The sequence below is a fragment of the Ochlerotatus camptorhynchus genome, unplaced genomic scaffold (genome assembly GCF_037179485.1).
Source record: "Ochlerotatus camptorhynchus isolate MF236.1 unplaced genomic scaffold, CSIRO-AGI_Acam_v1.1 ptg000724l, whole genome shotgun sequence".
Lineage (NCBI taxonomy): Eukaryota > Metazoa > Arthropoda > Insecta > Diptera > Culicidae > Ochlerotatus > Ochlerotatus camptorhynchus.
Window position 1 is genome coordinate 113,410 of NW_027041198.1, and position 15,392 is coordinate 128,801.

Sequence of the window (15,392 nt, forward strand, 5' to 3'; positions counted from 1 at the left end):
ACAGTTTCAGTGAGATTGACGCGCCTTTTTTTTACAAACCATCCTGTAGGAAGCTTAATAAGTATTGCGAAATGTGTTATTCGATTTGTTGGATCGTATCGTTGGAAGGAGATTCTTAAATTCCCGTGAATTTCGTGTAAGTGTCTGCTTACGGGTCCGCACTTCCATTTTTGGCCCTTCATACAGCGATATTGTGAATTCAGATCGGTAGCTCAAATTGATCTTGCTATTAAGTGGAGCTGCATACAAGACAAGATCTTTGAAGGGGTGGTGGCTATCTTACATACATACATACATATAAACATACTGCTTTTTCAAGGCACTAAGTTATTCATATAGGGGAAATGGATGTAATGTTTGCCTTAATGCTCCTAATTTGGGCCCATTCATAAATTCAGCAATCGACAAAATTTAATTGATAAATAGCAGATTTTTAGCGATGGGCCCAATCTTAGATCCATAGGCTAACATTAGAGCCATTTCCCCTATATGATTTGTATAGTATTCTCTTGAAATTGATTCAAAAGATTCGCTTAATTGAACACCAAATACCGCCAAATACGCTCATGCTCAAACCCTGGCTCAATCGCTTCAGCACATGTTTCTTTCTGATTGCTTTGGTACATTTGTCCAATCTTTTCGATTTCTATCGACTGAATTCGCTGAGATATAGTTATACATATACCTTGGCCAGGGGTAAAAAAGTTTAGATTGTGATTGCCCGATCTCCGTATGGACATTCAACGGAGAAGCGTCCTTCGATGAAACGAAACATTCGGCGAACAGTCTGAGTCTCTTTTATTACAATAACATGAATATAACATTTTTACTATCACGAAACCTCATGCTTATGCACGCCCATACACCTAAATTCAACATGGTCGGATGTTTAGCATGTAGGTCTCTCTTAGCTCAGTAGCAAAAGGTGCAGCTATATAGCAAAACCATGCTGAAGGTGGCTGGGTTCAATTCCCGGTCGGTCTAGTCCTGGCAAAAACCAACTACAACCACAACCACAACAACTTGTAGAACAACTGTCTTTAACAGAAAAATAAAAAGGTTGTGTCTGTGTTAGCACATAACAGTTGTAGAACTGCATGCAAAATAACTTTCTAAAAGTTGACCCCTTTTTGTGTTGCCTCAGTGGTATAACTGGTATAGTTGGCCATCGATCTGTCAAAACAAAATTGTCGTGATATCGACACTGTGCATTCATAAGGACCAATGTCGAAAACGTAAACAATAGCTTCTTTCGTATATTTCTTGTAGTTCAAAGTCATTCCATGTAAGCCACCAATTCCATCGGATAGGGGAAGTCTCCCTCTACACACGTGTAGGTGACTTGAGTGGTTTTTAATTCTCGGGAAAAGTTTACGTTTGCAACATTAGCTCTTATGAAAGGTTGCTCAGTAAGCATTAACGTTGACGACGACCCTGCTACACAGCAAAAAAAAATGTAATATCGATCAACGTAATTCAAGCTGATGTATGAAATAATGATGTAATAGCAAAAAGCAGAGACAATATTACATCAATGGATGTAATTTTGTTCGCAAAATCGATGTACATCGTACAATGTGATATTACACAACCGATGGATTGACCTGGTTGCAGCAGTTTCGATGTAATATTCAACAACTTTTTTTTGCTGTGTACTCTTTGCTCCTTGGTAAAAGCCCATAAGCATCTGAAAATATATGCATGAAATCTAGCGGACTTTGTCTTATCTATTCACTTCATCATAGAACCAGCGAGCCACCATCTATTCACACAATGCTTAATAGTATGTTATGCGATTTTCATAGGAGTGAAAAGGTAAGGAAATGTCCACAAAATTTCACGGACAGACTGACGATTGCGGATGAGATTTTACCATAAGAGTAAAGAGATATAGAGTGAAGGCGAATTGTAAATTGTCAGGGTAATGCGCGATTTCAATCATACAAGGTCTGGCCCAACTGACTTATTGGTATTACACAGTTGAATGTGGAAGGTGGTGTGCGTATTTCACCTAAGAGTACATCTTTTTACACGAAGCAGCTGTTGCCTGTGATGTCACGTCTGCTGTTCGCAGTATGAAATGTTGTGCTGACGCAACGTCGTCATTAGCTTGCGCAGCAATGTTTATAACATTTCTGCTTCTAACACCAGCAAGCTGCCTGCTGTTACAGACCTTGTATGATTGACATCGGATAATGCGGCCTTTCTTCTTTCGACCAGCTCTACAGGGGGCTTATCAAAGGTTTTTTTTTAAACTAGCATTTTCAAGCCGGTCAGAAGCCAATCAAGAGCGTTATTAACCAGTAATATTGCATATTTACAGATGCAATATTTCTTAGTCTCTTTGACCTGATTGAATTCCATTCGATTCATTGCGTAAATTGCGATAATTGAATTTAATTGAATGCAAACAATTCGAAGATTTTATGTTTGCGTTGAATAGGTGTAATTAAATATTTTATATGAATAATATTGTTCACTGTGCTATTAGTAAGTCAACTTATGAGTGTCATGAAATATTCTGTTGACATATATAAAAAGTTGAAATTTTTCTAAGAAATCTAGAAACAAAACTAGGGTATGTGTACCAGTTTTAGGCCCTAGTGGTCGTCGAATTGACCTTATCTTAAATTTCACATTTCATCATTTTTTCTAAATTTGTTTCGATACAAGGTAAGAAATCTACGCAAATAAAGTCATTAAAATTTATTTCAAATATGGCCTTAGGGCCAAAAATTGGACCACTAGTGCCAGTACTGGTACACTTATCATATGTAAAATAGATTCAAACGATTACTGTAAATAGTGCTTATTGTTGCTAGAAAATATAGCCGTTCCTTTTTTCAATCTTTATTTGAGAGATTTTTAGCTGAGGCTAGTTCATCTCTAATAGCCGTTCGTGTTAACTTTGATATAGCTAGCTGGGAGCCCAAGGCACCTTAGCCATAGTGATCGAAAAAAGTTTGCTAGGAACGCCCTTCATTTGTCTTTTCGATCAATCTTTCCATGTTTTTAGTGCAAAACAATTGGAGTTGATGTTTTGCTTAAAACATTCTCAATTGGCCGCAGCCTCGGCCGCAGCTGAGAAGCATATGGATGATTGAATCATTGGGTATTACAGGTATCGATAAGCACTCGATTTTGCACTTGCGAAATTATTGCGAATAGAACGATGGTCAGCTCAAAACACTGCATAATTTCCGCATAAACCGGGACATTTGTTGCAAAATGATGTTGCTTCTCTTTGGACTTCAAAATGTATGCAGTTAACTCCTAATTTTTGGGGTCGTATTTTTCCTATCAATCAATTCATTTTTTTTCAAAGGATGATGGAATTGGCTCCAAACATTAAAAAAAAAGTTAACAAATAAAAAATGATACATACATTTTTCTTCTAAGTATACAAAAAGATTTAAGGTTAGAAGAAGTATTGGCGAAGAGTTTCCCCACTTTATTGCCATAACTACAGAAAAACAATACGTATGGTTTACAATGACATTTCAGGATTAATCGTTGGGTGGCAGGGCGGCGAAAAAATTATACTATTTTGATTGCAAACGTTAATATATTTTTTTTGCTGTGTGACGTGAGGTGAGGAGCTAGCTATATAGTTATAAATAAGAACGTAAATAGTTAAGGAAAAACCAAGACATAAGTTCAAAGGTTCTAAGAAGACAGAGAATTATAAACGACGCTATAATTATATTAATTGAATTGACTACCCCCTTGATCCATTTTCTCATTTTACAGCTGGTATAAACAATTTGACAGATCGATGTCTTTCTATACCACTTGAAATCACTGAAATGGGGTCGATTTTTGATGATCGAGGTCCACATATGTTATGTGGTGTTAGTAAAACGGCCTTAATGTTAGGATGTGAATATGCTTGATAACTTTTAGAACCAAATTATAAAGAATGGTCATCAATAAAAAATGCGTAAAATTCAAGTAACTTAACAAATAAATCAAGTAACAAGGGTACCGGTGCAAAACAAGGTTGATGCATAAAAATGCATAATTTTGGTCTTTTAGACTATTGCAACCAATTTACTGAGTATTTTGTACACAGCGTACACATTTATTTTTAACATGCCTTTCAAAATGAGCAAACTTGTATATTTGGCACATGGCTTATTTGACCCCACATTCTTCTAAAATTGTTTCAAATAGTTAATCAAAGCTCAATTACTGGCAGAGTTGTGACCTATCACAATCACCATCATCAAACAGCTGATGGTAGTAACGCTTTGTACATTCCTATCAATGTGCTCGTCGAAGCTCTCTCCATGACCATCCATCAAGTTGACGAAAGAAGTAAAAAGCAACTTGTGAATGTCGTTTTCTGTTATGATCCATCACCGATATGGTCATTCCTGACAATCACGACACTCATCTGTGCTCGTTTTGAAACAGTTGCTGCTTAGCTTGCTTATGTGAGTGTGTTAGTGAGTGAGCCCAACAGCTTCCGTTTAATGATGCCTGCTTTGTTTGTAACTCACACACTCGCGCCTGCCGAGACGAACTTGGAATGCGTAGGCATTGTTTTCATTTTTTCTTTCGTTTCTCATGATCGTACTGCAGAAGTCTTCACTGTTTTCGTTGTGCTTTTCATTATCAGCAGCGAGTGTAACGTTTTGCTTGTGAGCAGCGACCATTACTGATGATTGTTGTTTGCCATGGCTCTAACTCTCCCTGCGTGACAAAACGATCTGTCAGCGATAGTCGGTTGATGCGAAGACGAGTGTCACGTGAGTGTCATGATATTTTGCATCACTGATTACTGGCTTCTAAATGGTATAAGGACTGTTCATTAAAGAAAGTGGACACCTGTTTATCAATGGTTTAGGGTTAAAAATATTAATTCTGCACAAATGGTTTTCCGAAAAGTTGCCGTGTATGATGATATTCATTTATATAAAGTAAACTTACTAATTTGTTCAAAATGAATATATTCCTTTGAGAAACAGGTGTCACAGGTGTTTATTAATGAACAGTCCTTACTTGGAAATTTCCAAACAAAATATATTGTCTTTTTAAGCCAATGACCAGTTTAAATACTTTCGATTGATTGGGGATTTTGGGGTACATCAGGCACTAAACATGTATTTACTTGTCCGTACACACTATGAAAACAAGCACATTTGATGCTTAGATTCCTCTTTACTTCGAGAAAACCTAAATCTCGTGTTAGCAGTTCAGCGGCAGAAACTGTTCAGTCGTCAGAAATCTTTCAAATAAAGTGAATTGTTTTGATATGAGATAACGGGGTGAAAATACGCTCAAAACATGGACTTGAATCAGTTTTGTTTTTAAGACTATTGTAACCCACTTTCTGAGTGTTTTGTGCATCTCATATTTTATTTTTTTAAATTGAGTTTACATTCGGAAAACTTTTATATTTTATTAAAAAATCTGGCTTATATCACTCCATGCTCCCCCATAAATGTTAGCAATAGTTTTTCAAAGGCACAAGCTGACTACTAGAAGACATCTTGGCTACATCTGATAAAAGGTACTGACTATTTGAATCAGGGAAAACAAATTACAGAAAATATGGGACTTGGGAGCAAAATAGGCTCCAAACATGCACATATATATATAAAATATGCAGAGTAAAATTCTTGCCCTTTTTCCCAAAGGAAGTCATATGTTACAATGTGTGGTTTCAGCGGCAGACAATTTCGTTTTGAACACCCTTCCAAAAAAATCGCTCTAGCTACGAATGAACTGAAAACTCATCAATGTTCTTAAAGAGTTGTAAACTTTGAATGAGGGATCCTGTGTATGGAATAACCCAAGGAACCGTAAGCATTAGCCTTAAATCTACTTTATTTCAGCATTACTAGTGCTAATGCGCTCTTTATTCAGCACTGCTACACAGAAAAAATGTGAATTTTAACTATTACATAAAATATTTCCTCGTTTAATTTTGAGCTACAGTTGGCATAGACAAGGAAATCTTTTAGAAGCTTGCATACAATATTGCTAATTTAAGCGATATTGCGCTTATATTTACACGAAATATCGTATAAATCTAGTATAAATTTTATGTGCGTTATATCTCGCAGAAATTTACATGAATTTTTCAAACGGTGTAATGCTAAATGAGCATTAGCAATGTTTTTTAGTATTCGGAGAGGAAAACCACATGAAAAAATACTATAAATAATGCTGTAATGCTAAATGAGCATTAGCAATGTTTGTTAGAATTCGGAGAGGAATTCAGAAACACACGAAATGCCATTTTGCCTCACAATCTCCTAGTACAAAACTGCGTTAAGTTTGGAAATGCGTCAAATATGGTGGCCTCCACGGTACCACCTCTGTATTTTTTTGTATATAAGAAAAAAAAAATCCGCAACTTTTGCAAAAATTGTGCTTGCTGCTATTTCATTGAGATACTGTTCATTTCCTGTAGTTATTAGTTTCATATTATTATGTTTTTGCCTATAGATTAATATACTTTATTTCACTTCTTTCATTCCAAATTTCTGATTGGTTATTTTGGTACTGTTGACTGACACCCTTCAAATTTTGGTTTTTACCATGGTACAATTTAAAAATTGCAACAACGAACCATCTCACACAATCGATACGCACAAATCATGGTAACAATACATTAATTATACTTTTTTCTGCATTACATTTCCTTCTATCAATCTGCACCAATATCTGCACAAATCCACTTCCCCTGTCCCCTCTCTGCCACATCAACTTAATAGCAATCAAAAGAACGTAAAGAGTGGAGTGACCGCCCTATCTTCTACTAGTTCTTCTTTCGGAACTGCTGCCGCGTCAACAAAGTTTGATAATCCAACTAACGGCAACATTGACGAGAATCTTAAAGCTCAAGCTCTTGCAGAGGAGGAGGCTGCTATGAATCAATACAAAGTAACAATTATTATTTTTCTCGCACATGACTATCGTTGTAATGTTTGAAACTTTTTAATTTCAGTCGAAAGTCTCTTCACCCACAGCCAGCGGTGGTAACACTGCCATGACAAATCCGTTCCTGTCATCTCCTCCTGCAATGCAAGGCAACATTGTAGATCTGTTCGGTGGAACCGACGTGCAACTTACCAATCCTACTAAAGCTTCTGATGATTTGCTTCAGTTAGGTAATCCATTTGCAGATATGTTCGGTGTTTCACAACCAGCAGCAGGCACTCATTCAGTTACAACGACAGCTAACAATATGTGGATGCGTAACAGTAACGGTAAGTCGTGCTCCAAAGCCTAATAAAGGTTATTCCGTGCATTCATGCAACCAGGTTTATGGGTTGTTATATAAAATGGTTTTAATTTCCTTATACATAATAATTTGCAAATAACTTATTACTTTATTTGCAATTATTTTAAAGTAATTTATTGGCACCAATTTAAATATATATTCTTCTGCAGAGAGTGCACATTTTTTAACACGTACATCTTTTTGCATACTTTTCAATCTCCGGAAGAGCAGACTCTAAAGCCTGACCTCCATTTCTTACGTCTTGATGCACTTGTGCAACAAGCGTATTTATCTTTAGTAGGTATCATAAATTTGTATTTATAATTTATTGTATTGTCTACTATGACTGTCGACAGTTTTATTATTTCTCTTGTTTCCGTAGGACATTCTGTTTAATTTACTGAAAGGTGATCAATCTCTTTTCTTTTTTCTTTTCTTTTCTAATTTCTTTTTTATTTCTTATTTGCGTGTTTCTACGGGTCATTACCCTTGTATTCACTAATAGTATATTTGATTGCCTTAATTCTTCGAATGTAGGACCTATACGTGATAATGCGTCAGCTGCTACATTTTCTTTACCTTTAATATACACAACGTCGTAATCTAATCCTTCTACACGCTTTTTATCCTTCTAGTTAGTTTAGATGTTGGGTTTTTTGTTTATTCCGAACAGATAGACAAGTTTCCTGTGATCTGTTCGTACTGTAAAACGTCTGCCATACACGTCGAGTGCTCAAAGTAATTGATGGCCCAATGTATGGCCGTTAGTTCCTTTAGTATCACCGGTTTGTTTCGTTCGGCTGGAGTAAATGTTTTACTTGCAAGTCGCAAAAGCTATAGCACATAACATATGGTATAGAAAGACATCGATCTGTCAAATTGATTATACTAGCTGTAAAATGAGAAAGTGGATCAAGGGGTAGTCAATTCAATTAAAATAATTATAGCGTCGTTTATAATTATCTGTCTTCTTAGAACTTTTGAACTTATGTCTTGGTTTTTCCTTAACTATTTACGTTCTTATTTATAACTATATAGCTAGCTCCTCACCTCACGTCACACAGCAAAAAAAATATATTAACGTTTGCAATCAAAAAAGTATAAATTTTTCGCCGATTTTGTATGCAATGACCTGCCACCCAACGATTAATCCTGAAATGTCATTGTAAACCATACGTATTGTTTTTCTGTTATGGCAATAAAGTTGGGAAACTCTACGCCAATACTTCTTCTAACCTTAAATCTTTTTGTATACTTAGAAGAAAAATGTATGTATCATTTTTTTTTCGTTAAATTTTTTTCATGTTTGGAGCCAATTGCATCATCCCTTGATTTCATTTTTGATTCGTAGGAGGAAAAGTACGACCCCAAAAATTAGGAGTTAACTGTATACATTTTGAAGTCCAAAGAGAAGCAACATCATTTTGCAACAAATGTCCCGGTTTATGCGGAAATTATGCAGTGTTTTGAGCTGACCATCGTTCTATTCGCAATAATTTCGCAAGTGCAAAATCGAGTGCTTATCGATACCTGTAATACCCAAGGATTCAATCCTCCATATGCTTCTCAGCTGCGGCCGAGGCTGCGGCCAATTGAGAATGTTTTGAGCAAAACATCAACTCCAATTGTTTTGCACTAAAAACATGGAAAGATTGATCGAAAAGACAAATGAAGGGCGTTCCTAGCAAACTTTTTTCGATCACTATGGCTAAGGTGCCTGGGGTTCCCAGCTAGCTATCTCAAAGTTAACACGAACAGCTATTAGAGATGAACTAGCCTTCAGGTAAAAATCTCTCAAATAAAGATTAAAAAAAAGGAACGGCTATATTTTCTAGCAACAATACGCACTATTTGGTTCTGTGACACTACCCCGAATGTCACTACCCCGAACGCCGTTACCCCGAACGGTACACTACCCCGAACGGTACACTACCCCGAACGCCGTTACCCCGAATGACCATTACCCCGAATCCATTTCCAAAAGCTGTAAGCTGTATTTTTGTTTATTATAGTCACTCCTGGAATCTTCCTTCGCATATATAAAAAGAAGAGAAAAACTTCTTAATGGGTCAAGGGGTTTTAGGAGACCTTAATGGATCAAAGGGTTTTCCCTTGTTTGAAAATATAAGAAAAGGAAATAATTAATTCTTTGGATATACGATAAAGAAGGGAATATTTCCTTCTTTGCATATGTATAAAAGAGAACATCATTAATTCGTTAAATATATGATAAAGAAGGGAATATTCCCTTCTTTGAAAATATAACAAAAGGAAATAATTAATTCTTTGGATATACGATAAAGAAGGAAATATTCCCTTCTTTGAATATATAACAATATAAAATGACAAAAAAAAAGTGATAAATTACTAATTTCATCATCTTTTCTGGGGAATGGTACATTCTGGGGAATGGTTTTCTGGGGAATGTTATAGAATCGGTGTAACTGGTATTATTAGCAGTAAAAACAAGCAGATTTTTTCCAAAGGCATTATAATCCTTCACGCAGCGATCTGGGTGTATGAGATTCACATGTTCTGCATTTAAGTTTCCCTCTTTAGTGACACTTTAACAAATGGATTGAAAATATAATAATATTCCTTCATAATCGAATATTCTAAGATGAGAATATTCCCATTTTCCTTCTGAAAGAACTGCTCATATTCAAAAGAAGGAGAAATATCCAATTAAGATTTCTTTTCCCTTAATTTCTTCATGAGCTGTTCTTTCGTATTAAATTGAACCATAGTTCATGAAAAGAAGAAAAAATATCCATTTATTTTCTAAAATTACTTATTATTATTTTTAATCATGTTGTGGTCCAATTAAGTTTGAAAGAATAGCTCATGATCAAAAGAAGGAAAAAATTCCAATTACTGTTTATTAAATTACTTTTTCTCCTTCTACAATTACATTCCAGTGTTTAAAAGTATGAAAACCTCAAAACTCCAAAGCTCATGTCTAAAAAAAGGAAGAATTTCTCAACGGTGTTCCAAGAAACAAATCAAATAATGATGAATAATAAATGAACTGAAAACAAGCATACTGGTTTTGGATTATTATTCTATATATAAAAATGAAAATGCTTTAAACGGCTCAATACATTAATATAGGGAAAAGAGGGGCATAGTGAGCATCCTGTGCTTTGGGAATGGGTTTCTAGCTACTCGAAGCAAATTAATTGGTAGTTGGGTTAATCTCATATTAAATCTTCCATTTGCATGGTTTGAAATTTAAGGTGGGTTGCAATCTGCTCACTATGCTCAATATATAGTAAGAAAATTACCAAGGTTGAAAAATTCCTTTTTTTTCGTGGATATGGTATTCGGGGAAATGTAGCACAATCCTTATCCTTTTAATCGCATGCTGTTCTTCCGTTTGTCTTAATTTCGGGGTTATGGTCATTCGGGGTAGTAGGGTATTCGGGGTAATGGCCATTCGGGGTAGTAGGACATTCGGGGTAGTAGCTTTCGGGGTAACGGCGTTCGGGGTAGTGACATTCGGGGTAGTGACATTCGGGGTAGTGTCACAGAATCGCACTATTTACAGTAATCGTTTGAATCTATTTTACATATGATAAGTGTACCAGTACTTAGTGCTGTGACGAAGTCGTATTTATCGATAATATCGATATCGGTCTCTGAAAATATCGATATTATTTCGATATCGGATTTTGAGTATCGATATTGGATCCGATATCTAATATTCAATGGAAAATACATTAAACATATTTCATTCTCTTCCAACTTCATAATGCATTTGGAATATCAAAAATATCGACATTACACAAACAAAAATATTCTGTACACTCTTCGAGCCTACATCGTACAGTATTCGCCGTGTTTTCGAAACCAAACGCTCTCAAGGGACCGAGGTTGTAATATTTGACAGAAGTTTCAGAGCCAACAAATATGGAAATGTACTGTTCTTATTTGTCCTCAGTAAGATAAGTACCGTAAAATAGCACATGTAGTTCGATACCACTCCTTGCGTACCTACATATCAATTTCTGTACGAAGTGAGCTGTCTACTTCGTCTACATTCCCTCGTGATAACTCCATACCAAATTAGCGGTAGAGATCTTTCTCAATGGCTCGTCACGAACAAATTCTTCGTTACCAGATCCTTCCACTGGAGATAGAACCATGTTGATGATTATTAAAATCTGACCGATATCGAATTTCCATTATCGTTGATAACGGATTCTTAAATATCGGTTATCATATCGATAATTTATACCCGATATTTATCGATAATATCTGACTTATCGATATCGTCACAGCACTACCAGTATTGGCACTAGTGGTCCAGTTTTTGGCCCTAGGGCCATATTTGAAATAAATTTTAATGACTTTATTTGCGTAGATTTCTTACCTTGTATCGAAACAAATTTAGAAAAAAAGTTGAAATGTGAAATTTAAGATAAAGTCAATTTGACGACCACTAGGGCCTAAAACTGGTACACATACCCTAGTTTTGTTTCTAGATTTCTTAGAAAAATTTCAACTTTTTATATATGTCTACAGAATATTTCATGACACTCATAAGTTGACTTACTAATAGCACAGTGAACAATATTATTCATATAAAATATTTAATTACACCTATTCAACGCAAACATAAAATCTTCGAATTGTTTGCATTCAATTAAATTCAATTATCGCAATTTACGCAATTAATCGAATGGAATTCAATCAGGTCAAAGAGACTAAGAAATATTGCATCTGTAAATATGCAATATTACTGGTTAATAACCCTCTTGATTGGCTTCTGACCGGCTTGAAAATGCTAGTTTAAAAAAAAACCTTTGATAAGCCCCCTGTAGAGCTGGTCGAAAGAAGAAAGGCCGCATTATCCGATGTCAATCATACAAGGTCTGTAACAGCAGGCAGCTTGCTGGTGTTAGAAGCAGAAATGTTATAAACATTACTGCGCAAGCTAATGACGACGTTGCGTCAGCACAACATTTCATACTGCGAACAGCAGACGTGACATCACAGGCAACAGCTGTTTCGTGTTAAAAGATATACTCTTAGGTGAAATACGAACACCACCTTCAACCATTCAACTGTGTAATACCAATAAGTCAGTTGGGCCCAATGACATTTATATAAGGTCTGGGCCAACGGCAGCTTGCTGGTGTTAGAAGCAAAAATGTTGTAAACATTGCTGAACATCTGCGAACAGATAGAAATACGTCACTGCCAACATACTGAGAACAGTTAGAAATACGTCACTGCAAACAGCTGTTTCGTGTAAAAAGATAAACATTGCAATAAAATACGAACACCACTAAACATTTACACATTTCACTAACACCAATAAACCCTTTGGCCCAGACCTTATATAAACGTCATTGAGTTGGGCCAGACCTTGTATGATTGACATCGCGCATTACCCTGACAATTTACAATTCGCCTTCACTCTATATCTCTTTACTCTTATGGTAAAATCTCATCCGCAATCGTCAGTCTGTCCGTGAAATTTGGTGGACATTTCCTTACCTTTTCACTCCTATGAAAATCGCATAACATACTATTAAGCTTTGTGTGAAGAGATGGTGGCTCGCTGGTTCTATGATGGAGTGAAGAGATAAGACAAAGTCCGCTAGATTTCATGCACATATTTTCAGATGCTTATGGGATTTTACCAAGGAGCAAAGAGTTGCAGGGTCGTCGTCAACGTCAATGCTTACTTAGCATGCAACCATATATCTGCTTTTCTTTCATAAGAGCTAATTTCGCAAACGTCAACTTTTTCTGCGAATTTCCCGAGTAATACTCGGGACCACTCAAACCACTCAAGTCATCTACACGTAGAGGGAGACTTCCCCTATCCGATGGAATTTGCGGCTTACATGAAATGACTTTGAACTACAAGAAATATACGAAAGAAGCTATTGTTTGCGTTTTCGACATTGGTCCTTATGAATGAACAGTGTCCATATCACGACAATTTTGTTTTGACAGATCGATGGCCAACTATACCAGTTATACCACTGAGGCAACACAAAAAAGGGGTCAACTTTTAGAAAGTTATTTTGCATGCAGTTCTGGCTATAGACTGGTCTCCTGCTTCTGTTACTTGTGACAATACGGCTTTGCATCCAATGTCGGAAGCGTCAGTCGTTAGTATGAATTTCGGGTAAAGTCTGGGTATTGTAGTAGTCTTGGTGACATTAGTTGTTGTCTTATAAAGTCAAATGCATATTGGCATTAGTCTGTCCATTGAAAAGTTGATTTTTTTAGGAGTTTTTTTTAATGGGAATGCAATATTAGAGAAGTTTTTGACGAACTTGCGATAGTAGTTGCAAAAAGCAACGAATCTACGTACGTCATCAGCGTTTTTAGGTATGGGATAATTCTTAATAGCTTCGAATTTTGATTAGGATGTCAAACAAAGATGGATAGGAAATCAAGCAAAGATGGGACTGATTATGGGTAGTATATATGTTGTCTATATAAATAAATGCTCTTTCAGGTTTCAAACCTGCCATTGCTATCGCCATCGTTCTCTGGAAATTTTTTGGGCTAATATTTATTCCAAAAGGTGAATTTTCTGAAATTTTCTTCTAAGGGGATTTGATGAAAACCAGCAAATATTTTACCCTACCTAGTTGATCTAGTATAATCTCGATCCTAGGTAGTGGAAATTTATCAGGCATGATTTTCTTGTTTAGTTGTCGGAAATTAACGACTAAACGCCATTTTTTTTCTCTAAGTTGTCCAATTTTTTCGGTACAAGATGAAACTGAAGGTTAAATAATCCCTTCGTTTAACATCTTCTGAACTTGCCTTTAGATTTCTGCGACTTGGGCATGTATCGTTTTTATAGTTCGGTATATACACTGTAACACTAAATTGTAGGTGGTTAATTTTTCATCATCCAGATTAAAAATATCTACAATTTTTTTTCCTTGATTTATTTTCCGTCGATCTGCTACCGACGCCAAGGAGGCAGCTCGCACACCTGGACCATACCTATCGACCCATCAACTTTACTTGATGATGTGATCAGAGATGTTATGCCTCAGAACATCCCGACGGCGCCAACTGGGATTGATCCCAGGCCTGCTATGGTGAGAGGCAATCACGCTTACCACTTACACCGGTGCCGCTGATCTTCAAAGTTGATTATTAACTTTTCAAGTTCTTTTTTGACATGTGCCGAAATATGTTTAATGTCGATTTTCTTTAAAATTTGTTCACGTCTTTTTGTTTTTTTCCATGGGGCTACCTTTAGATGAAACCACGTGGAAATTATAAGGTGGTTAAAGCTTAGGCTTAAAGTCTGTCTATGTTAATTATACGTGTTTATTCTTTGTGTTAATAAATTTAAAAATTGGTTGATTTGCTGATATGATTGTGTTACCACAGAAAACTCCTGGTTGAATTTAGTGTGATTCATCCACTGCGTCCTAGCAAGATGTACGGTCGGCTTGTCTCGCGCCTCATCGTTCATCCATCATCGTGTGTACAGCTGAGTGCCGAGCGACATCCAAGCAAATCACAACGAAGATCACCCACGCTGCGCGTCGCTTCCCAGCCATCTGTGTAAACGCCTACACTAACGCTCGGTGGTAGTAGTATAGGATTATCAGATAAGTTTTTGTTTTTGTTTGTTTCTTTTCATCCCCCATTAGTTAAATTTTCATTTTGTGTTTCTGTGTTTGTAGTGTTTTCTGTGTATTGTGCCTGTGGATTTTTAATATAATTTCAGTGGGAGAGCATTTTGCGCTCCCACTAGTACGACAAAATGGAGGTTTTGTCAGAAGACGACATGGATGACCGATCATCTCAGAAATTTGATGATGTCATCCCTGGTTCGTCGTCTGAGTCTGTCAATGGGCAGGCTAAGAAAAGCTCCCGATCACGGGCCTATCCGAATGACTCGACAGGTCCATGGGTTGTCTACTTTCAGCCCAAGAACAAACCTTTGAATGTGGTACAAATTTCAAATGATTTGACGAAGCGATTCTCGGCCGTGACCGAAATCACGAAGGTTAGGCACAATAAACTTCGTGTGTCCGTCTCTAACCTGAAGCAAGCTAATGAGATTGCTGTCTTCCAGCTCTTTACGCTCGAGTATAGAGTTTACATCCCAGCTCGTGATGTGGAGATCGAAGGTGTGGTCACCGAAGCGAGTCTGACCCCCGAGATC

General features: G+C 36.6%; 1 protein-coding gene across 3 annotated transcripts in view; it reads left to right on the top strand.

Moving 5' to 3' along the window:
* The window catches only part of LOC135714789 (phosphatidylinositol-binding clathrin assembly protein LAP-like), a 123,783-nt gene that overhangs the window by 37,603 nt on the left and 70,788 nt on the right, over positions 1-15,392 (top strand). For all 3 annotated transcript variants that reach the window (XM_065238157.1, XM_065238158.1, XM_065238159.1), the window contains exons 4-5: positions 6,726-6,894; positions 6,959-7,220. In XM_065238157.1, coding sequence (XP_065094229.1) covers positions 6,726-6,894; positions 6,959-7,220 — 431 coding nt within the window. The remainder of the gene's footprint in view (positions 1-6,725; positions 6,895-6,958; positions 7,221-15,392) is intronic.